The 26,230-nt window shown below is 42.9% G+C and overlaps 1 protein-coding gene across 2 annotated transcripts in view; it reads left to right on the forward strand.

The window, feature by feature from the left end:
• The window catches only part of LOC124553803 (transcriptional repressor NF-X1), a 285,701-nt gene that overhangs the window by 168,873 nt on the left and 90,598 nt on the right, over positions 1-26,230 (forward strand). For both annotated transcript variants that reach the window (XM_047127780.1, XM_047127781.1), the window contains exon 14: positions 8,395-8,594. In XM_047127780.1, the coding sequence (XP_046983736.1) occupies positions 8,395-8,594 (200 nt within the window). The remainder of the gene's footprint in view (positions 1-8,394; positions 8,595-26,230) is intronic.

Consider the following 26,230-nt stretch of genomic DNA (forward strand, 5'->3'; position numbering starts at 1 on the left):
GTGTGGCTAGGGCCTCCCGTCGGGTAGATCGTTCGCCTGGTGCAGGTCTTTCGATTTGACGCCACTTCGGCGACCTGCGCGTCGATGGGGATGAAATGATGATGATTAGGACAACACAACACCCAGTCCCTGAGCGGACAAAATCTCCGACCCAGCCGGGAATCGAACCCGGGCCCTTAGGATTGACAGTCTGTCACGCTGACCACTCAGCTACCAGGTCGGACATTGGATGGTAGTTATGTGGATCACTTGGATCACTTCTGCTACCCTAGATCGTAGATGGCTGTGATCTGTGCTCTCTCTAATTTATTTATTTATTTTTGGGCACAGTTCATTGCTTGAGGGATCTACGATAAATTATAGTTAGAAGATGGACAAGGGGCTAACTCAGCTGCAAATTCACTATAAAATCTAATAGGGATTCCATAGGGCCACGATGTTTTCAGCTGTTTCTCAACACATCTGACACTAATACTCATTTTGTTCATCTTTTCAATGGAATGAGGATTAAATTGGGGCAATTCTCATGGGTTTCCCTTTGGGAAAAATTGAGTTAAGCATTTCAGCTTTTTCTTTGTTTCCCTCACTTTCAGTTCGTGTCTCATTCATTACACTCAATCAGAATGTCTTTGGGTTCTGTGAAAGGTCACGTGACAATATTCTGCTGTGGTAGTCATTAAAGGCATCACGCATGGCTCTCTTGACAGCCAAACACATTTCATTCAGCATTTCTGTGTCTATAGTTCTGTGCTTTGTTTTACATGTATTACGGAGTAATACATGTGATGCTGGCATTGGAACACTACCTCTGTATAATGGAGTACTGTATCTGGAGAAATATCCATGTATTTTATTTAGCATATGGCATCTAAGTACGAGGGTTGAATGAAAAGTAATGCCTCCACCTCCATTAATTGGGTTTGAATGGGAATATTTTAATAAATCAAATGCAGAAATAATCCTTAGAATGTGATCTTTAATTACCAATATTCACTTTTCTACCTAACCACTGGCCAATTGGATACATTTCTGCCAATGGTGAACAACTTTTCTGAAGCTGTCATGGAAGAAGTCGACACTCTGTTTCCACGACCACAGTCTTTACAGTTCTCTCAATGTCTTCATCAGAAGCAAAATGATGTCCCTGCAGATCATCTTTCATTATCGAGGACAGGTGGAAGTCAGACAGTGCTAAATCTGGACTATATGGAAGATGCCTTACGGTGGTGAGATTCAGTCTCTGAAGTTCTGGTGCAGTGGCACCCATCTGCTGTGGGACACATGCACATATCTTCTGATAGCCAAGTAAAACAACAATATGATGACACGTTCTTGTGAAATGCCGATTGTGCTCACAATTTCTATTTGCATGTTACGACAGTCGTCCTGAATCGATCTGTCAACATTTTGTTTGCGAAACTTGGTGATTGCTGTCACAGGACATCCAACTCTTTGTTTGTCAGGCAGGTCAGATGTTCCCGCCTCAACATCTTTAAACTTACTCGCCCAATGACGCACAGTACTCACATCGACACAATCACCATAAACTGCTTTCATTCTCTGACGAATCTCCTTTGGGGTGACACCTTCTGCCGTCAAGAATTCAGTGGCTGCACGTTGCTTAAATAGCATTGACCGACTGTCTGCACAGGGTTCCATACTTGACGCTGTAACGATACAACCACTCAATGTTAAGGCTTCCCGCCAACTGGAGCTGTAGAGAAGAGGATACGGAACAAGCCAGTATGTTCCACATACCAGTGCTACCAACTGTTGAAGAGTTATGAAGGTGGAGGTATTACTTTTCAGTCAACCCTCATACATTTCATTGTTGGGTTACATCACATTAAATTATTACCAATCACATACAAACATCTAGCGGTTGTGTAAATTAGATGGAATTTTGGGGTTGCCATCGGTAATTCCTCATAGCTCCCTCTGTATGTCCTGGCACTACCTTCTTCCCTGTTGTGTTGGATAGTCTGCCTCAGTGCAACGGTGTCACATTTTGGCGTTCCCCATTTGAAAAATAAATCTGCAAGTTGTCCATATCTGCTCTCATTAGGTTGAGAGTTGACCATATCTTGTAGTGTTGGTGAAAATGATGGACAGCCTCAGTATTACAGGATAATGGTTGGCATGGTGCTGGTCATTTTGGAGCTATTATCTCCTCCAATAATTGACACTAATCCCAATTAGGTTATTTGCAAGTGCAAGAGAGGGATGCCTTGAACATAGCCTGTTGATTCTGAAATCAGGAATGTCAGAAGTCCAGAGTTTGCTAGGATCTTGGTGCATTCTCTGATCGAGGCATCTTTCTTTCGCAGATTTTGAAGTGGTTCGTGGCTCGGGACAGGTGATTTTAGACCTAATTTTTCGCAAAATGATATTTGTAGTATTATCGGCTCACTGATGTTCAATGAGGGGTATACCCGTCACCGTGACATGTGCATTTATGTAGAATGACAGATACAGTCGTCACTGTGCAGTTGCCTTATTGTGCAGTACTTAGAAACGTACTGCACTAACGATGGCTCTATTTTTAGTCCAGTTGTTAACACTTTGCCATCCGCGCGTCTCGTACAAATTTATTCGCTTGGCACCGGCAGTGCTAATTCGGATTACTCGGCTTGTCGTCGGCTGCCTGTCACCTTTCTGTTGGTGACAAGCTTCAAACACATTGACTTTTGCGCACTTTAATTTTCCAGAAATCCTTTATTTTGCCGTATCGTTCCTCAAACTCGAATTTTCTATTCAAGTAACTTCTCTTGCGAGTTCTACAATGTTATAATAATTATCCATGCAGAGGTGAAGCCACTTTCCGTCAGAAGGTGTCAATAGTTCCAGCACTGTTTTTGCTAAAGGCTGTTCAGCGACGGAATACAGGGCTATTACAAATGGTTTAAGCGATTTCATAAATTCACTGTAGCTCCATTCATTGACATATGGTCATGACACACTACAGATACGTAAAAAAGCTCATAAAGTTTTGTTCAGCAGAAGCCGCGCTTCAGATTTCTGCCGCCAGAGCGCTCAAGAGCGCAATGAGACAAAACGGCGACAGGAGCCGAGAAAGCGTATGTCGTGCTTGAAATGCACTCACATCAGTCAGTCCTAACAGTGCAACGACACTTCAGGACGAAGTTCAACAAAGATCCACCAACTGCTAACTCCATTCGGCGACGGTATGCGCAGTTTAAAGCTTCTGGATGCCTCTGTAAGGGGAAATCAACGGGTCGGCCTGCAGTGAGCGAAGAAACGGTTGAACGCGTGCGGGCAAGTTTCACGCGTAGCCCGCAGAAGTCGACGAATAAAGCAACCAGGGAGCGAAACGTACCACAGCCGACGGTTTGGAAAATCTTACGGAAAAGGCTAAAGCAGAAGCCTTACCGTTTACAATTGCTACAAGCCCTGACACCTGATGACAAAGTCAAACGCTTTGAATTTTCGGCGCGGTTGCAACAGCTCATGGAAGAGGATGCGTTCAGTGCGAAACTTGTTTTCAGTGATGAAGCAACATTTTTTCTTAATGGTGAAGTGAACAGACACAATGTGCGAATCTGGGCGGTAGAGAATCCTCACGCATTCGTGCAGCAAATTCGCAATTCACAAAAAGTTAATGTGTTTTGTGCAATCTCACGGTTTAAAGTTTACGGCCCCTTTTTCTTCTGCGAAAAAACGTTACAGGACACGTGTATCTGGACATGCTGGAAAATTGGCTCAGGCCGCAACTGGAGACCAACAGCGCCGACTTCATCTTTCAACAGGATGGTGCTCCACCGCACTTCCATCATGATGTTCGGCATTTCTTAAACAGGAGATTGGAAAACCGATGGATCGGTCGTGGTGGAGATCATGATCAGCAATTCATGTCATGGCTTCCACGCTTTCCCGACTTAACCCCATAACCCATGGGGTTATGTGAAAGATTCAGTCTTTAAACCTCCTCTATCAAGAAACGTGCCAGAACTGCCAGCTCGCATCAACGATGCTTTCGAACTCATTGATGGGGACATGCTGCGCCGAGTGTGGGAGGAACTTGATTATCGGCTTGGTGTCTGCCGAATCACTAAAGGGGCACATATCGAACATTTGTGAATGTCTAAAAAGACTTTCTGAGTTTTTGTATGTGTGTACAATGCATTGTGAAAATATCTCTAATAATAAAGTTATTGTAGAGCTGTGAAATCGCTTCAATCATTTGTAATAACCCTGTATATCTTGAATGGGGAAATGTATCCCGTACTCGAATCGCACAACATCTGAATGAGTATGCCGTATTTCGTAATTTTCGACAGATTGTAAACTTTAAAATTTAACCATCCACGTCACAGTATCATTCCTTCATCAGGTGAGATGTTTTGACTTAGATTAAACATTTATTTAAACTTTTTGGAAAAATAATCAATTACGAATTCCATTGTGACAAGCAGGTCAGAGTTATCCAGTTGATAGTTGCTGTCAGAAAAATGTAAAAATTATAATATTTGTCTGAATCGGTTGCGGGACATCATTTTGCGAAATATCGGATTCGTAGACCAATAATCATTGATCCTTGCTTCTCTTAAATTCTCATAAGGATAGCAAGCCCAAACTATTTTCTAAGTTCGGGTCCTGTAACGTCGACAAATTTGGCGTTTTTTAAATCCAGTTTCCTTCTATTGCAATGTTGACTGTTGTACTTTTTCGTTTTATTGTTAATATATTCAAATAGATCATTCCCAATATATAATTGTACGATATCCTTGACACTATGTGTATCTTTGGAAAATATATTTGGACCCGGGAATCATTCAAATTTATTATTGGTCCTCAGTAAATCAAAGTCTGACCACTGTGCACTGTCTTCTTTATCTGATTCATCCAAATCAGTTGACAACCGTAGCATTCGCCGAATTCTTCTTGGACGTATTTTACTATCTTCTTATGATTCTGCTTCACTTTCATTTTTTTTTATATCATGTGTCTTCTTCCCAATTGGCCAAGTTGTCCGGAACGTCAGACAAGACATCTGCGCATTCATTGTAAATAATCCTATTGTCTCTTTCATCCGCCATGATGAAAGGGCACAAGTACGTATAAAAACAAACACTTGTTGACGTGTGTAACTTATTGTTACCTAAACAAAATACCAACAGAATGCAAAAGATACTAACATGCTGTCGCCGACCACTGCGCGATACTATGCTCACAACACCACTGTGTTGTCGCCAGATGGCATGGTGGTAATAGGGGCAGCAGCTGTGTCTGCCTTAAAATTGACCAGAAATACTCAACTTGTGAGATTGTAATTCGGCAGCGGCAACAATCACGGTGAAAAATGTGTTGTAAATATGGGTGGGTACAGCACTATCCACAACCAATAACGCGGTCAAAACACTTCCATAAATGTCACTCCATCACAGAATTAGTTATGGCCAGTGCGTGTTTTAATTACATATTTAAGTCTCTCTTACCAGATATGCACATACTGCACCTTTCAATTATACAACAATACTCACTGTGCAGTATAATCTAACCAACCAACCAACCACAGTCTCACTCAGATGAACAATGCGTGTCGCTCTTTAATATAAAAGTTAATCAGCAATCATTGTTAACTGTTCTACTTCACTGTCCATCTTCTTATTCGCAACAACACATCATTGTACCATTACATTATCATTCCTTCATCAATTGAGATGTTTTGACTTAGATTAAACTTTTCTTTAAACTTTACAAATCCAGATTTCGGCTAGTGCCTAGCCATTATCAATGCACTATTTTTTTAACCCCTTGCATATTAGTTCCCTGTTGTTCGGGTGTCAGTCACCATTCTTTGAATACTCGAGAAACTGTGACTGATTCCCAAACAACAGGGAACCAACATGCAGAGAGATTTAAAAAATGGTACATTGATAATAGCTAGGCACTAGCTGAAATCTAGATTTGCATAATAAAACCCGCAAAAAAAAGACAACTGATTGCTGCGTGCTTTCATTTATACATTTCTTTGTATTTCTTCACTTTTCAGTCTGGTCACATCACTACCCATCATACAAGTGTATAGACTGTTTCATGTTGGAACATTTTGCTGTCCTGACAAATTGTCACCACCTGACACACTCCATGCCTGGCTTGTATGTCCTTCAGTGACATCTCCCAGCAAAAGCTCGTAATGGTAACATCGACCACCTTAAACGTCAGTCAAGGCTAACATTAAAACTCTGTGAGGAATTTTTGAGAAAGTTGTGACCATGAGATAACCTAATGGGAACAGAACAATCTGAATGGGCTTTGTTTCCGAAACACTCCAGCAGAGTATAACCAACAGTAAAGAGGTGGGTCAGGAACAGACATTCTCCCAGCACAAAAGCAAGTTGTAATATTATGTATTAATATCGGTCCCCAGCCTAATTAGGCATTATTGCAGCAAGCAGTATAATAAAGCAGAAAGCAGTGCTAAGGCTAATGGCCAGTGAGATAGCAAACAGTAACATATGCCTCTCAACAACAGTACTTTAAATGAACTAGATGCAGCAGCTCATAGAACCAATCATCAACGCACATGAAACTAATAGCAATACTAAACAGAGAAGAGCACAAAATGTTTCTGACTTCAATCATAAACTTTAATTCTGTATTGCAAGTAAATAAGGTAAATTAAAAATTTACTAACAGTTAGATTTTTGGATGTGACAGGATCACACAAATAATTGTAACCTACCAATTCTGCACCGTGAAGTAAAATGAAGAGACCAATCCCCCACTGAACCTAAGTCCCGTATCTCAGATGTACCGGGTGATCAAAAAGTAAGTATAAATTTGAAAACTTAATAAACCACGGAATAATGTAGATAGAGAGGTAAAAATTCACACACAAGCTTGGAATGACATAGGGTTTTATTAGAAAAAGAAAAAAGAAAAAAGAAAGTTCACAAACTGTCCGACAGATGGCGCTGGACAGCAAAACATCAGTGACTGGACATGACAATCGTGTATAAAAGGAGCTGTAATGAGAAAGAGAATCAGATGCACCAGCAGTCGCAGCATGTTGACGTTACCTGAAAAGGCACTTTAAGTGAAGTTGCATTATTAGAATGGGGAATGTGCTAGTTCAGCGTTGCGATCCTATCGCCATAGCGAGGGGATTCGAACTGGTCAAGGTCCGTTGACAAATGCAGCAGTGACGAGAATGATTTCGAAGTTCGAAGCCACGGGTTGTTTAGGCGATAGACCCCGTAGTGGCACACCGAGCACAAGACGTAATGCTGCTGCGACAGTTCAGGAAGAAATGGAGACTGTAGCGGGTTCGTCTATGCATGGGGAAGTCAGCGCTCGTGCCGCACCGGCATTCCATACACTACTGTTTGGTTGGCACTGAGGTGTACCCTCTGATGCTATCCGTGCAAAATCCATCGGCATCATGAACTGTTACCTGGCGATTTAGTGAAGCGGAGGGCGTTTGCGGTGTGGGCGTTTCAAAAGATGGCGGAAGATGACGATTGATTGATTAACGTGTTGTGGACCGAAGAAGCTCATTTTGCGCTCCGAGGGTCTGTCAACGCCCACAACTGCAGAATTTGGGCTACCGAAAATCCTAGAACTGTCTTGGAAACTCCACTGCACGACGAGAAAGTCAGGGTATGGGTCGGATTTACCACATCTACCATTATCGGGTCTTTTTTCTTTGAGGAAATGCGTGATTCTGGTTTTGTAACTGCTACCGTGACGGGTGAGAGGTACGCCAATATGTTACAGTATCGCATCATCCCCAGCCTGGCTGATAAACACCTGCTGGAATGTACGATGTTTATGCAGGATGGCGGTCCACCCCATATTGCTAGACGCGTGAAAGATCTCTTGCGCGCGTCATTTGGTGACAATCGTGTGCTCAGCCGCCACTTTCATCACACTTGGCCTCCCAGGTCCCCAGACCTGAGTCCGTGCGATTATTGGCTTCGGGGTTACCCGAAGTCGCAAGTGTATCGTGATCGACCGACATCTCTAGGGATGCCGAAAGAGAACATCCGACGCCAATGCCTCACCGTAACTCCGCACATGCTTTGCAGTGCCGTTCACGACATTATTCCTCGACTACAGCTGTTGTTGAAGAACGATGGTGGACGTATTGAGCATTTCCTGTAAAGAACATCATCTTTCCTTTGTCTTACTTTGTTATGCTATTCTGATCAGATGAAGCGCCATCTGTCGGGCATTTTTTGAACTTTTGTATTTTTTTGGTTCTAATAAAACCCCGTTCATTCCAAGCTTGTGTGTCAATTTGTACACCTCTATCTACATTATTCCGTGATTTGTTCAGTTTTCAAATTTATACTGACTTTTTGATGACCCAGTATTACAAGCTACACTGGAGCGTCTCCACATTTTGCAGGCTTTCTCCACATTTTGCAGGCTTCGACGAGCTGACGTGCGAGTGCGGGGCACAGGTGATCGAGCCGCCGGTCCCGTGCGGCACGCGGCGCCCGACCTGCGACCGACCCTGCCCGCGTGAGCACCCCTGCGGCCACGCCCCGCTGCACAGCTGCCACTCCGAGCCCACCTGCCCGCCCTGCACGGTGCTCGTGCAGCGCTGGTGCTACGGTGGACACGAGGTGCGTCCGAACGGGGGCGAGTAATACTGGCTCTAGACTTCCCAGTTCTGAAGTATGTAGCCTAGACCTTGCAGACCCTTCCCTTCTGTGATAGTCCTTTACATCATTATTTACTAGGGTTGACACCTTCAGCTATATCTATAGATCTAATCTTATTAGCAGTTGACTTTGGTGTTATGTTCCTTTTATCTTCAGGCCCCTCTATGATATCAGGTAATCTTTTGTGTAATTGATAATCATCATTATTCATCTGATGTTTTGTTGTTGTGGTCTTCAGTCCAAAGACTGATTTGATAGAGCTCTCCAAGCTACTGTATCCTGTGCAAGCCTCTTCATCTCAGAGTAACTACTGGAACCTACATCCTTATTCATCTCATGTTTTGTTGTTGTGGTCTTCAGTCCAAAGACTGATTTGATAGAGCTCTCCAAGCTACTGTATCCTGTGCAAGCCTCTTCATCTCAGAGTAACTACTGGAACCTACATCCTTATTCATCTCATGTTTTGTTGTTGTGGTCTTCAGTCCAAAGACTGATTTGATAGAGCTCTCCAAGCTACTGTATCCTGTGCAAGCCTCTTCATCTCAGAGTAACTACTGGAACCTACATCCTTATTCATCTCATGTTTTGTTGTTGTGGTCTTCAGTCCAAAGACTGATTTGATAGAGCTCTCCAAGCTACTGTATCCTGTGCAAGCCTCTTCATCTCAGAGTAACTACTGGAACCTACATCCTTCTGAATCTACTTTATGTATTCATTTCTAGGTCACCCTCTACAATTTTTACCCTCTTCGCTTCCCTCTGGTACTGAATTAGTGATCCCTTGATGCCTCAGAATGTGTCCTACCAACTGATCCCTCCTTCTTGTCAGGTTATGCCACCAATTCCTCTTCTTGTAAAACAATAAACTGGTAGCAAAGATCGCAGGAATTCTTTTTATTCTATGATTAACGGTTTTGGTGAAACTAAAACCGCCATCATCGGATCTAGGGAGGACAGAAAACACTATAAAAGTGGGCTTCGATTCAACTTGCATAATATGTATAGATATAAATTTAGTTACATACCTTAGGACACATACACGTTACAACATCAAGGCAAACGATGGTGATATCAATAGTTGCCTATAGCACACAGGCCTTACAAAATTTGCACTTGTATGTGATGGAGACACTCAACATTATAATGTCATCTCTCTTGGACGCCTATGTGCTACTTACGACAATTTTGTAAGGCCTGCGTGTTATAGACAACTATTAATATCACCACTGTTTGCCTTGACGTTATAACCTGTTTGTGTCCTAAGATCCGATGATGGCGGCTTTAGTTTTGCCGAAACTGGTAATCATCGAATAAAAAGAATTCCTGCAATCTTGGCTACCAGTTTATTGTTTTACAAGCATCTTTATCACTCCCACATAAGCACAATGTGCTCCCTACAAAATTCCTCTTCTCCCAAATTTAGTTATGAGATCAACTCATCTTATCTTCAGCATTCTTCTGTTGCACCACATTTCGAAAGCTTCTGTTCTCTTGTTGTCCAAACAGGGCTACATTCCATACAAATAATTTCTGAAAACACTTCCTGGCAAATCTGTATTCCAAATAAACAAATTTCTCTTCTTCAGAAACACTTTTTTCCCATTTCTAGTCCACATTTTATGTTCCCTCTACTTTGGCAATCATCAGTTATTTTGGTGCCCAAATAGCAAAGCTCATCTACTACTTTTAGTGTTTCGTTTCCTTCCATTATCCTTGTTTCACTTTTGTGAAACAAGCTACCTCCTTTGAAGACACTGCCCTTTCTATTCAAGTGCTCTTCCAAGTCCTTCGCTGTCTCTGACAGAATTTCAATGTCCCCGGCAAACCTGAAATTTTTTATTTCTTCTCCCTGAACTTCAATTTGCACTCAAAATTTCTCTTTGGTTTTTTTTACTGCTTAGGCAACGGCCTTGCCACAGTGGATACACCGGTTCCCGTGAGATCACCGAAGTCAAGCGCTGGCGGGCGTGGCCGGCACTTGAATGGGTGACCATCCAGCCGCCATGCGCTGTTGTCATTTTTCGGGTTGCACTCAGCCTCGTGATGCCAATTGAGGAGCTACTCGGCCGAATAGTAGCGGCTCCGGTCAAAGAAAACCGTCATAATGACCAGGAGAGTGGTGTGCTGACCACATGCCCCTCCTATCCGCATCCTCATCTGAGGATGACACAGCATTCGGATGGTCCCGATGGGACATTTGTGGCCAGAAGACGGAGCGCTTTTTTTTTCTTCTACTGCTTGCTCAGTGAAAAGATTAAACAACATCAGGGATACGCTACAACCCTGTCTTACTCCCTTCTTAATCACTACTTCCCTTTCATGAACCTCAACTCTTATAACTGCTGTCTGGTTTCTGGATAAGTTGTACGAGGGAAGATCGGAAAGTAACAGACAGTAATTTTGTTACCAGAAAATTTAATATGTAACAAAACAAAAACAAAAAATCACAAATGAACTTGCATATTTTACTTACATTTTCTACACAGTCAGCAATGTTCTCAATACATTTCCCCATCACAGTACTGATTTGAATATGCCTTGCTCATAGAAGGATGTTTAGTTGAAGTACAGCCATCTGCAGAATGTTGATTTTACTTCCACATCTGTTACAAAGCAGTGGTCAGCCAGGAATTTCTTCATAGCACCAAACAGATGAAAGTCTGACGGAGCAAAGTCTGAACTGTATGGTGAATACTCGGAGCACTTCCCGTCCAAATCTGGCTTTTTCTCACAAAGAAGAGCAGCAACATGGGGGCAAGGATTGTCATGAAAAATTTCAACAACCAAAGTTTTAATGTAGGCTGCAGCATTCAGAGTGGTCCTATGTTCACCAAAGTCCACCAATACCACACTTTATATATCCCAGAACACTGTCACATGCACTTTCCTAGAAGATTGAGTCACTTTGAATTTTTTTCATACTGGGGAACCAGCATGTTTCCTTTCCACAGAGGACTGCTTGGTTCTGGGCATGAATTGGTATGCTCATAACTCGTCACCAGTGACAATTTCTCTCAGAAAGTCATTCCCTTATTTAATGTAAAGCAATGTTCGGAGCTTGTTATCATTCGCTGGCCTTTATGGTTGTCTGTCAGGTTCTTAGGCACACAGTAAGTAGTAACATTAAGAAATTTCATGTCATGAGCAGTATCATACACCGCACCATATAAAGTGTTGAAGTGCTGTGATAACATTCGCTGTTGCACACACTGGTCGTTCAAAATTTCTGTCTCAATGGCTCCAACATTCTGCAGGGTTGCAGCTGTTACCGGCCATCTGGAGCATGGAAGATCACTAATTTTTACACAATCCTCTTGGAAGAATGCACGCCAATGGATACATCGTACAGTTGTCCCCATACATGCCGTGCACGTCCCTGTGAATTTCACCCAGCTTATGCACCTTGGCCCACAAATATCGAACTACACTTCACTGCTCTTCACAAATTGGCAACAGTAACATACACACCATATTTGTTGTTCTGGCTTCTCTTGCTAGTGCTGCACACGAGAACATAATACCCACTGTAGTGCAAGCTTCAAACTGTGTCTTTGTGAAGTTTCAATGTTCCATGTGCAATAAGAGACGAGAAAAAAAAATTATTGTACGTTAATTTCTGAATCCCTGACCCCCCCTTTTGTAAATAGCCTCTTGCTCCCTGTATTTTACCCCTGCTACCCTCAGAATTTCAAAGAGAATGTTGCAGTCAACATTATCAAAACCTTTCCCTAAGTCTATAAATGCCGTAAACCTACGTTTTTCTTTCCTTACCCTGTGACTCACTGGAAGATTAATATACAAGGATACTTCAGCTACTCCCCTAGTTGGACACACTAATAGCAACCATCAATACTGCAATACTGACGCAATGACTTACCTTAGAACATAAATTAAAGCAAATCAGACCTACATTTTTAGTTTCTGGAACTGTTGTCTGGAATACATTCTTTGATTTTCAGAATGTAGTAGGTGAAAATACTCTGTGAAAGGTTATCGACAACTTGTACAGAAAACAGACTGCAGTTAGAATCTAAGAACATGAAAGGGAAGCAATGGTAGAGAAGGGAATGAGATAGGATGTAGTCTCCCCCCCCCCCCCCCCCTGTTATTCATTATGTACCCTGATTTTTGAATGATCTTCCTCCACATTTCTCGGTTATTTCCTGCTCTTTTCCACCACTAGACTCCCATACTGCCTGAGATCCACTATTGCGTCATCAAGCCATCTTCCTCTAGGTCTCCCTTTTTGCCTAGCTGAATGGATCATCATTTTCTTTGGAATTTTATCTTCTGCCATTCTCTCCACATCTCCTAGCCATAACATTCATTGTTATTTCACAAATTTTACTATGTCCCTACCTTTTATTAACACGTGTAGTTTGACATTGTAGTGTGTTCTCCAGCCTTCTTCCTCCCTTATTGGACCATAGATTTTGCATAGTATTTTCCGCTCAAAGGTTCTTAGTGCACCTTTTTGTCATGTTCTGTCAGCAACCATACCTCTGACCAGTATGTGATAGCCAGGCGGTCTAGGGAGTTATATATTGGCAGTTTTGTTTTTCTTGTAACAAGGCTGTTTATGAAAAGGTACATATTTGCAAAGTAAGCTCTGTTTCCTGCTTGTATTCTTTCCCTTATAGCCTCTCCAATGCTGTTATCATTTGTTATTAGGGCAGCCAAGTAGTTGAAAGAGGACACGCCTTTGAAAATTTCCGGTTGATGTTCATGTCTTTATGGGTTCTTCTGGCCTCAGAGTTTGGCATTACCATATATTTTGTTTTGTTTTTCATTTACTATGAGGCCAATTTTTAAGCCTTTTCTTTCCATTGCCTGATATGTTTCTTGGAGTGTATTGATATTTCTTCCTACTAGAGCAATCGGTGTCATCAGCGTATGCACATATCTGGCTAGTTTTCATGAATATGGTGCCTCTTTTGTTGATTTCATTTACTGCACTATACAGGACTACATTGAATAGGACAATGGAGAGACTATCTCCATGCTTCACACCTTTATTAAAGTCAAAGCATTCACTGTTCTGCTAAGGACGTTCACTTTTGCTCTTGTCTCTGTCATTGTCACTCTGATTAGTCTTATTTGTTTAGCACGTGTACCAACTACTTCCAGTGCTCTGTATAGTTCCTGCTAGTTGACACTGTCGAAGGCTTGATTGAAGTCAATGAATAGGAAATGCAGATCTATATCACATTCGTAGAACTTTTCCATCATTTGTCTTATCACAAATATTTGACCAGTTGTTCCTCTGTCTGGTCAAAAGCCACACTGATATTCCCCTAGTATGTCTTCTGTATCCTTTTGTTTAATATACTTGTGAAGATCTTATAAGCTGTGCTTAGGAGTGTTACACCTCTGTAGTTTTCAAATGCAATTCTGTCCCCTTTCTAATAAATGGGGATTATTATTCCAGTTTTCCAATTATCTGACATAGTTTGTTTTGTACATATTTGATATTAATGAGGGTAGTTCCTTTATTACTGCCTCACCACCAGTTTTTATTAACTCGAGGATTGTGCCATCTTCCCCAGGGGCTCAATTGTTTTTTGACTTGTGCACAGCCTGGGAGACCTCTTGTAGTGTTGGCTTTCTTGCCTCATTGGTTTCATTGTCTACTTCCAGCTCCACTCTTCCCTCCTGTGCGGCTGTCTCTTCATCTTATAGGCTGGTGCTTAGTGTATCTTTGAAATACTCTGCCCATCTTCCCACTGTGTGTTCTTCTTCCCTTATCTTTTCCCATCTATACTGGAACATGCCTTTATTTTTGGCTGGAATCAGTTCTTTATTTTACCTGCAGCATGATAAAACTTCCTTATTTGACTCTGTTTCTTTGGCTCTTCTAGTCCTCAGAATTTCTTGTTAGTCCACTGTCTTTTCTGTCTCTTGCACAGTCTGTTCGCTCTTCTCCTTAATTCCCTGTGTTGTTCCACATTATTTCTGGTTTCTCTATGTAGTACTTTTGTTCTTGCCCTGTTCTTTTCCTCAGTTGCTGACCTGCAATCTTTGTCAAACCATTCCTGGGTTCTTCTGTTCCTTCTTATGCCTGTTATTTCTTCTGCAGCATCTTTAGTTGCTTTTTTTTTCAATCCTGCTCCATCTTTCATGTGCTCCTACTGAGGTCTCTTCATTGCTCAACTTTCTGCTTTTTTTTGGGTGGGGGGGGGGGATTATCAGTTTGACAGTATTCCATTTCATCACCTCTCCTGTACTGTTGCCATATTTGTTAGTGACAGTTTCTCTCTCTCAAGACTGATTTTATGACAATGTGGTCTGTGTCACAGGTTTGGTCCTCTGCCGCTCCGTATATCCACAGCTGACAGGGATTGGTGCGCAATCATTAAAAGATGGCCAGTCTGATTGACTACTCCATTGACTGCTTACTTCCTTTTGTGTGGGAAACAAGTAATTGTAATAACCATATTATTCCTTGCTGAATTGGTTTAGTATGTCTACATTCTTGTTTTCTTGATGTAGTGAATATTTTCCAGATCTCCATATGGACGTTCATTGCTCCCTATTTTTGCATTAAAATATCCTATTACTACCATCAGGTTATATTTAGTTACTGCACAGCATACTTTTCCAAGTCTTCGAGAACTATTCTTTAATTGTATCCTCTTTTTCCTTAGTTAGTTCATGTGCATTCATTATTGAAATATTGCTAAATTTCCCTCTTAGTCTGAGTCTGTGCATCCTTTCATTTGTGGGTTCAAATTTTAATAGGCTTTTCCTAACTTCCCTAGTTATTGTAAACCCTGTTCCAAGTTGGCCTGTTCTTTCTTCTGGTTCACTATGTACTAGTGAGTGCGCAGGTTTATCTATCTGCCCGTTTCCTTGCCATCTTATTTTCTGTAGCCCCACAACATCATATTTAAGTTTCAAAATTACATTGGCTATTTCTTTCATTTTTCCAGGCTGAAGTATTGTTCTCACATTCTATGATGCTGCTGTCAGATCCTTTATCCATTTCCTGTGCCGGAGTTGTGATACATGCTTTCCATCCAGTATCTGAGGCTTCTGTGGAATATCTGTAATATCCTTTTTTTTTACAGTATGGGGTTACTAGTTCTATGCCTGACACACATCCTGGAGGTCCAGGATTTGTATTAGGTTTACCATATTTACTCGAATCTAAGCCGCATCTGAAAAATGAGACTCGAAAGCAAGGAAAAAAAATTTTCCCGAATCTAAGCCGCACCTGAAATTTGAGACTCGAAAATCAACGGGAGAGAAAAGTTGTTGGCCGCACCTCCAAATCGAAACAAAGTTGGTCCAGTGTAATATGAGACACAATTTAGGTCGAATGGATGAAGATACAACTACAGTAGTTTGGTTCGAGTTGTAAGCTTAACATTTAAGCTTTACCAAGTAGCCATTGCTATGTGTCAGGCGCTCCGTCCATATTTATACGGGTACCCTTCCTTTTTCATGTGCTTTGTCTGGTTTGAATCGATTGCTTGTTTTGCTTTTATCTGATAAGTGCCGTTCTCTTTGTTATAGGTGTTTACATCACTCTAAGCTTAAAATGCATTATTGTACTGTGTCATGCATTGTTTGTCGCATTTTGATAATGAATGTTTACAACCTGTCGTCGCTCGCGGCATGGCTTGCTTTTGTGCACCCTTCCGCCACTTACAATAAAAAAAGGGAGGAATTGTCTCATTAGCGAAACAATGGCAAGAGACTGCTATTTGTTGTTACTTACACTACAGCTTTCTTTTGTAATGATCAACAAGAACCATGCGTATGATAGATGATGTTCTGAACGAGAGTTTAGTGAAAATTTTTCTCCGTTTGAAAAGTTTTGCAGACGCCTCTTCAGTACATTACATTCTGCACAGAAATTAGTCATCTTACATTTTAAAATCCAGTCAGTTGCCGTGCTTCATTTCTGACTGTATCAATATACAGCATAAGAATAATACGAATATAAACATGACATGATACGTATATTTTCAGAGTTTGCTGTTGTCTCACTCTAGTTTCCTAGTTTGCTGGGCAGACAGGATTTAAATGAGATAGCAGCAAACACGAAAGAATACATGGGATAAAGTTTACATTCTTCTACATTTTCTTTTAATTTATTTACTGACGCAGAGGTTTTGGCACCAGTATATATCTTTGTGCCTGCAAAGCATGCCTGTGTAGTGCTACATATATTTGACAGCATAAGATGTGGCGGCACCTACCAACATTTTTCAGAACTTCCGTTTACTCTGCACTCGATTCTAAGCTGCAGGCGGCGGTTTTTGGACTACAAAAACCGGAAAAAAAGTGCGGCTTAGATTTGAGTAAATACGGTACTCCTGCAGGGAAGCTGGTTTCACTACGTCCCTAGAGCCCTCCCTGTCCTATGTCGTGGACACTGGTTCCTCAGTAGAGACCAATCAGGCTTGGGTAACCCTACCTGTAGCTACGCTACCACTTGGCACAGCTCTCGACTTCAACAAAATACGCAAACTCTCCTGCCCGGCATTGAAGGTGCCTACTGTAAGGTGGTGTCCCCTCGCAGGGTCGAACAAGTGCTAAAGGAAACAAAAGAGAAATTCTGAAAAGGAATTAAAGTCCAGAGAGAAGAAATAAAAACTTTGAGGTTAGCTGATGACATAGTAGTTGTATCTGATAGCGAAGGGCTCAGAGGGTCAATCAGTCAAACCAAAGTGCACAGTGTCTTTAGCACACTGACTCATGTTGCGGAGGACAGTAAGTCAAACCTTCGTTTGTCCATTTCGATATATATTTCCCGTGATTTTCCTAAATGCAAATGCCAGCTAGATTGCTTTTACAGTGCATGGCCAATTTCCTTCACCTTCCTTGAATCAATCTAATGGCTTTGATGTTGATGGAACGTTAAATTCCAATCTTCTTTCTTTTTCCTTATCGGAAGATTAATTGAACAGAATAATGTATAGTGTTTTAAAAAGAGCAGTAATAAGGTGAATATCAACAAAAGCAATGAAACGTAGTTGAAATAAAGTAGGCCACTTTGAGGACAAGGAAACACTAAAAGTCATATGCAAGGTCTGATATTTGGGCAGCAAAATAACTTGTGACTGAAAAGAGAAATTCGAGTGTCAGGAAGTCTTTCTGAAGTTATTTCTCTAGAGTGCAGCCTTTTACATAATTTTTTCAATCATCAGTTAGAAATATATTTTTATTACACTTTACCAATTGCAACAAATCAATCGGTCATCTTCAGAAGCCTACAAAATTAGGGACATTATAAATCTTTATACCTTGGCTATACATTTATGTGTACCTGAGTTGAGACCTGAGTCGAAACAAGGCCCCGGGAGTAGACAGCATTCCATTAGAACTACTGACAGCCGTGGGAAAGCCATTCCTGACAAAACTCTACCATTTGGTGAGCAAGATGTACGAGACAAGCGAAATACCCTCAGACTTCAAGAAGAATATAATAATTCCAATCCCAAAGAAAGCAGGTGTTGACAGATGTGAAAATTACTGAACTATCAGTTTAATAAGTCACGACTGCAAAATACTAACGTGAATTCGTTACAGACGAATGGAAAAACTGGTAGAAGCCGACCTCGCGGAAGATCAGTTTAGATTCCATAGAAATGTTGGAACATGTGAGGCAAAACTGACCCTACGACTTATCTCAGGAGAGATTAAGGAAAGGCAAACCTACATTTCTAGCATTTGTAGACGTAGAGAAAGCTTCTGACAATGTTGACTGGAATACTCTCTTTCAAATTCTGAAGGTGGCAGGGTTAAATACAGGGAGCGAAAGGCTATTTACAATTTGCACAGAAAGCAGATGGCAGTTATAAGAGTCGAGGGACACGAAAGGGAAACAGTGTTTGGGAAGGGAGTGAGACAGGGTTGTAGCCTCTCCCTGATGTTATTCAATTGTATATTGAGCAAGCAGTAAAGGAAACAAAAGAAAAGTTTGGAGTAGAAATTAAAATCCATGGAGAAGAAATAAAAACTTTGAGGTTCGCCGATGACATTGTAATTCTGTCAGAGACAGCAAAGGATTTGGAAGAGCAGCTGAACAGAATGGACTGTGTCTTGAAAGGAGGGTAAAGATGAACATCGACAAACCTAAAATGAGGATAATGGAATGTAGTCGAATTAAGTTGGGTGATGCTGAGGGAATTAGATTAGGAAATGAGACACTTAAAGTAGTAACAGGGTTTTGCTATTTGGGGAGCAAAATAACTGACGATGGTCGAAGTAGAGAGGATATAAAATGTAGACTGGCAATGGCAAGGAAAGCGTTTCTGAAGAAGAGAAATTTGTTAACATCGAGTATAGATTTAAGTGTCAGGAAGTCATTTCTGAAAGTATTTGTATGGAGTGTAGCCATGTATGGAAGTGAAACATGGACGATAAATAGTTGGGACAAGAAGAGAATAGAAGCTTTCGAAATGTGGTGCTACAGAAGAATGCTGAAGATAAGGTGGGTAGACCACGTAACTAATGAGGAGGTATTGAATAGGATTGGGGAGAAGAGAAGTTTGTGGCACAACTTGACTAGAAGAAGGGATCGGTTGGTAGGACATTTGTTAACATCAAGTATACACTCCTGGAAATTGAAATAAGAACACCGTGAATTCATTGTCCCAGGAAGGGGAAACTTTATTGACACATTCCTGGGGTCAGATACATCACATGATCACACTGACAGATCCACAGGCACATAGACACAGGCAACAGAGCATGCACAATGTCGGCACTAGTACAGTGTATATCCACCTTTCGCAGCAATGCAGGCTGCTATTCTCCCATGGAGACGATCGTAGAGATGCTGGATGTAGTCCTGTGGAACGGCTTGCCATGCCATTTCCACCTGGCGCCTCAGTTGGACCAGCGTTCGTGCCGGACGTGCAGGCCTCGTGAGACGACGCTTCATCCAGTCCCAAACATGCTCAATGGGGGACAGATCCGGAGATCTTGCTGGCCAGGGTAGTTGACTTACACCTTCTAGAGCACGTTGGGTGGCACGGGATACATGCGGACGTGCATTGTCCTGTTGGAACAGCAAGTTCCCTTGCCGGTCTAGGAGTGGTAGAGCGATGGGTCCGATGACGGTTTGGATGTACCGTGCACTATTCAGTGTCCCCTCGACGATCACCAGTGGTGTACGGCCAGTGTAGGAGATCGCTCCCCACACCATGATGCCGGGTGTTAGCCCTGTGTGCCTCGGTCGTATGCAGTCCTGATTGTGGCGCTCACCTGCACGGCACCAAACACGCATACGACCATCATTGGCACCAAGGCAGAAGCGACTCTCATTGCTGAAGACGACACGTCTCCATTCGTCCCTCCATTCACGCCTGTCGCGACACCACTGGAGGCGGGCTGCACGATGTTGGGGCGTGAGCGGAAGACGGCCTAACGGTGTGCGGGACCATAGCCCAGCTTCATGGAGACGGTTGCGAATGGTCCTCGCCGATACCCCAGGAGCAACAGTGTCCCTAATTTGCTGGGAAGTGGCGGTGCGGTCCCCTACGGCACTGCGTAGGATCCTACGGTCTTGGCGTGCATCCGTGCGTCGCTGCGGTCCGGTTCCAGGTCGACGGGCACGTGCACCTACCGCCGACCACTGGCGACAACATCGATGTACTGTGGAGACCTCACGCCCCACGTGTTGAGCAATTCGGCGGTACGTCCACCCGGCCTCCCGCATGCCCACTATACGCCCTCGCTCAAAGTCCGTCAACTGCACATACGGTTCACGTCCACGCTGTCGCGGCATGCTACCAGTGTTAAAGACTGCGATGGAGCTCCGTATGCCACGGCAAACTGGCTGACACTGACGGCGGCGGTGCACAAATGCTGCGCAGCTAGCGCCATTCGACGGCCAACACCGCGGTTCCTGGTGTGTCCGCTGTGCCGTGCGTGTGATCATTGCTTGTACAGCCCTCTCGCAGTGTCCGTAGCAAGTATGGTGGGTCTGACACACCGGTGTCAATGTGTTCTTTTTTCCATTTCCAGGAGTGTAGATTTAAGTTTCAGGAAGTCGTTTCTGAAAGTATTTGCATGCGGTGTAGCCATGTATGGAAGTGAAACGTGGACGATAAATAGTTTGGACAAGAAGAGAATAGAAGCTTTCGAAATGTGGTGCTACAGAAGAATGCTGAAGATTAGATGGGTAGACCACATAACTAATGAGGAGGTATTGAATGTAATTGGGGAGAAGAGGGGTTTGTGGCACAACTTGACTAGAAGAAGGGATCGGTTGGTAGGACATTTGTTAACATCAAGTATACACTCCTGGAAATTGAAATAAGAACACCGTGAATTCATTGTCCCAGGAAGGGGAAACTTTATTGACACATTCCTGGGGTCAGATACATCACATGATCACACTGACAGATCCACAGGCACATAGACACAGGCAACAGAGCATGCACAATGTCGGCACTAGTACAGTGTATATCCACCTTTCGCAGCAATGCAGGCTGCTATTCTCCCATGGAGACGATCGTAGAGATGCTGGATGTAGTCCTGTGGAACGGCTTGCCATGCCATTTCCACCTGGCGCCTCAGTTGGACCAGCGTTCGTGCCGGACGTGCAGGCCGCGTGAGACGACGCTTCATCCAGTCCCAAACATGCTCAATGGGGGACAGATCCGGAGATCTTGCTGGCCAGGGTAGTTGACTTACACCTTCTAGAGCACGTTGGGTGGCACGGGATACATGCGGACGTGCATTGTCCTGTTGGAACAGCAAGTTCCCTTGCCGGTCTAGGAGTGGTAGAGCGATGGGTCCAATGACGGTTTGGATGTACCGTGCACTATTCAGTGTCCCCTCGACGATCACCAGTGGTGTACGGCCAGTGTAGGAGATCGCTCCCCACACCATGATGCCGGGTGTTAGCCCTGTGTGCCTCGGTCGTATGCAGTCCTGATTGTGGCGCTCACCTGCACGGCACCAAACACGCATACGACCATCATTGGCACCAAGGCAGAAGCGACTCTCATTGCTGAAGACGACACGTCTCCATTCGTCCCTCCATTCACGCCTGTCGCGACACCACTGGAGGCGGGCTGCACGATGTTGGGGCGTGAGCGGAAGACGGCCTAACGGTGTGCGGGACCGTAGCCCAGCTTCATGGAGACGGTTGCGAATGGTCCTCGCCGATACCCCAGGAGCAACAGTGTCCCTAATTTGCTGGGAAGTGGCGGTGCGGTCCCCTACGGCACTGCGTAGGATCCTACGGTCTTGGCGTGCATCCGTGCGTCGCTGCGGTCCGGTTCCAGGTCGACGGGCACGTGCACCTACCGCCGACCACTGGCGACAACATCGATGTACTGTGGAGACCTCACGCCCCACGTGTTGAGCAATTCGGCTGTACGTCCACCCGGCCTCCCGCATGCCCACTATACGCCCTCGCTCAAAGTCCGTCAACTGCACATACGGTTCACGTCCACGCTGTCGCGGCATGCTACCAGTGTTAAAGACTGCGATGGAGCTCCGTATGCCACGGCAAACTGGCTGACACTGACGGCGGCGGTGCACAAATGCTGCGCAGCTAGCGCCATTCGACGGCCAACACCGCGGTTCCTGGTGTGTCCGCTGTGCCGTGCGTGTGATCATTGCTTGTACAGCCCTCTCGCAGTGTCCGTAGCAAGTATGGTGGGTCTGACACACCGGTGTCAATGTGTTCTTTTTTCCATTTCCAGGAGTGTAGATTTAAGTTTCAGGAAGTCGTTTCTGAAAGTATTTGCATGCGGTGTAGCCATGTATGGAAGTGAAACGTGGACGATAAATAGTTTGGACAAGAAGAGAATAGAAGCTTTCGAAATGTGGTGCTACAGAAGAATGCTGAAGATTAGATGGGTAGACCACATAACTAATGAGGAGGTATTGAATGTAATTGGGGAGAAGAGGGGTTTGTGGCACAACTTGACTAGAAGAAGGGATCGGTTGGTAGGACATATTCTGAGGTATCAAGGGATCACAAATTTAGCGTTGGAGGGCAGCGTGGAGGGTAAAAATCATTAGAGGGAGACAAAGAGATGAATACACTAAGCAGATTCAAAGGGATGTAGGCTGCAGTAGGTACTGAGAGGTGCTTGCACAGGGTAGAGTAGCATGGAGAGCTGCATCAAACCAGTCTCAGGACTGAAGACCACAGCAACAAGTATATTACCGAAACTTACTTAGTATTGGTTTAGCATACGTCAACGTCATCTTCACAGAAGCATAGTGCCGTGATATGTCCAGAAATGTACATATTGTGTGTGATTATTGTAAACACTGATTGACAATTTATGGTAATTGAATCACAGCTATGTACATGTCGAGACGCTAGCAGCAAGGAACATATATATAAAAGCATATAAAATATAACTGGAGTGTATATAGAAGTCGCATATCATACTTTTGAGAAAAAATGGCACATAGCTCTAATATATTAAAGGAATAGGCTAGTTGTCATATTTTAGAAGAGACAATGTGCAGTCAAAATAATGACTGTTTTTTAATGCAAGTTGATTATTCAACTAATTTTTGAATTTTGGTGGGAATGTTTTTATGTTTCAAATTCTGCTAAAAGATTCATTTTGTAGCCATAACTATTTGAAAACTTTTACGTAAGTGAAACAGGGATCAGTAACAATACAGACATGAAAAAAGTGGAAGCTTATGCGACACGGTGCTACGGAAGAATGTTGAAGTTTAGATAGGTAGAACAGATAACTAATGAAGAGGTACTGAATGCAGTTGGAAGAAGAAAGCAATTTATGGTGCAACTTGACTAATAGAATGGATCGGTTGATAGGACAGACCCTGAGGCATCGAGGAATTGTGAATTGGTAATGGGGTAAAATGTGGAGGTGGTAAAGGTTGTAGAGGGAGGCCAAGGCTTGTACTCAGTAAGGAGATTCAGTTTGATGTAGGTTGCAGTAGTTACACAGAGATGAAGCAGTTTGCACAGGCCAGACTAGAGCGGAGAGCTGCATCAAACCAGTCTTTGGACTGAACACTGCAACAGAAACCACCACCACCACCACCACTGTGTTTGCAAAATAAGTTGGAATTGGTTCCTCCTGTTTATGGGAACAACTAGTCCTCTATTATAAATGTTCTCAGTACACTTTTCACATTAATTTTCAAGAAAAATCTGTGGTCCTGACAGTACTCGCCATTTTGTTTGTCAGGAAACAACTGGTAGAAATGATGGAACCACGGAGATGTAAATGATGCGACGGTGCCTGCTTTGGCCAGAGGATACCTGGGTACCGTCAACAAAACTCATCCGTTTCATCTTTGTTTCAATCACAGTTTGCAATATGGCGTGATGGTTCTGTGAATTTTGATAATGTTATTCCAAGTAATATTAAATTTGGTTGCCTTACGAGGAGAGGTCCCCAGGTGTGGAATCAACTTCCTGAAATCATTTATATGGGGGCGTAGGCATCACACCCTGCAGTGGAGGGCCCTCATTTTTGAGTAATCAACAAAATGTAATTTCAGAATTTCTTGTGATCCACTACAACCTTGAAAACAGCAGTCATTTCATAACAGCACTGTAGCCTAGTAAGTAATTTGTCTGGTACAGTGAAGTTTGTGGGTACAGATCCTATTTAGTGTTACTTACAATTTTACATCATAGTTGAAATGACTGCAATCAATATTTTTATTCAATTATTTGGTTTAAATATAATGTTTTCAGTTCTAATCCTTTGTTATGTCATTTAACTTTTTTTGTAACTCTCCTTTTTTGTTCCTTTTATTCCCTTTTTGATGTGGAATCTTTGTTCATGAGATTTTAATTGTTTTGATTTATCTAATAATATTTAAACATTTGAAAATATTGATATAAGGGTTGAAAAATCTATTTATATTGGCTGTGTAATAGTGACAGATTTATTTTTCATCATAAAATATGATGATATTTTTTTATTTTTTTATTATTATTTTTTTTTTTTTAGGTAATCGTCATGCAAACATTTAAAACATCAATTCTTCTTGCAGCCTAGGCAAAGTAATGCAGATGAAGAATTAACCAAAAGAAGTTTTTATAAACAAAACAAAATTCAAGGAAAATGATAGCAGTAATAACAGATGTAATAACATGGATGACAATAACAAAATAATATAAAGGAAGCAATTGACCTGCCAGGTTAGCCGAGGGCATTAAAGGGCTGTTTCTTGTACTTCGGTAGACGCCCCAGCCTGGGATCGAATCTGCCGGACATATTAACGGTTAGGGCCGGTGTGCTGGCCAGCCTGGACGTGGTTTTTAGGCGGTTTTCCACATCCCCTAAGTGAATACCTGGCTGGTCCCACCGCCTCAGTTACACAGCTCGCAGACACTTGAAAACATTCGCACTCTTTCATGGCTTATACTGTACGCAGACAGTTGGGGTACACTACTTCCATCCCACGGGGTGCGGGGTGGCGACAGGAAGGGCATCTGGCCACCCTCTGACACTAACCTCGCTAAATCCATAGTAACAAGCCCGACCCCGCGTTGAAGTGGGGCAAAGGTCCGAAGAAGAAGATGAATGTAAAGGAAGCAATTAAAATGATGTAGCACTTTGTGGAGTCCACATCAGTCTTTGATTGAAAATTTTTACTTTGTCTAATGAACAGTTTCATTCAGTTTAATCAGCACCACATCTGTCTTGTCACCTTAAACTAGTAAACAAAACAAAGCTTATAGTCAAGATTAGCACTATTACAAGGTATAAAAACATAATTGTACTGTGTTACACATTCAACACACAGTGTAGAATCACTGACAGCATACAAGTAAAAGTTTGGAATCAAAAATTGTTAAGGCTTTTGTGGCCACTTGTTGACAAACTGTCTTTTGGCTATTGTCTCAGGTTCTTCGGCCAATGTTTGTCTGATGATTTTTCTCGTGTTTCGCGAGCACGAATGATTATCATTCTCAAAGTTTCACCCTCCGTTGCTGGTGGTGTACTGGAGTCGAGCTCACGGCCGCAGACTATACAGGGTGTTACAAAAAGGTACGGCCAAACTTTCAGGAAACATTCCTCACACACAACGAAAGAAAATATGTTATGTGGACAGGTGTCCGGAAACGCTTACTTTCCATGTTAGAGCCCATTTTATTACTTCTCTTCAAATGACATTAATCATGGAATGAAAACACACAGCAACAGAACGTACCTGCGTGACTTCAAACACTTTTGTTACAGGAAATGTTCAAAATGTCCTCCGTTAGCGAGGGTACGTGCATCCACCCTCCGTCGCACGGAATCCCTGATGCGCTGATGCAGCCCTGGAGAATGGCGTATTGTATCACAGCCGTCCACAATACGAGCACGAAGAGTCTCTACATTTGGTACCGGGGTTGCGTAGACAAGAGCTCTCAAATGCCCCCATAAATGAAAGTCGTCAGGGTTAAGGTCAGGAGAGCGTGGAGGCCACGGAATTGGTCCGCCTCTACCAATCCGTCGGTCACCGAATCTGTTATTGAGAAGCGTACGAACACTTCGACTGAAATGTGCAGGAGCTCCATCGTGCATGAACCACATGTTGTGTCGTACTTGTAAAGGCACATGTTCTAGCAGCACAGGTAGAGTATCCCGTATGAAATCGTGGCGGTGAATCGAGGAAGTACAGTACATACTGACG

This window comes from Schistocerca americana, chromosome 11 (assembly GCF_021461395.2).
Source record: "Schistocerca americana isolate TAMUIC-IGC-003095 chromosome 11, iqSchAmer2.1, whole genome shotgun sequence".
NCBI lineage: Eukaryota > Metazoa > Arthropoda > Insecta > Orthoptera > Acrididae > Schistocerca > Schistocerca americana.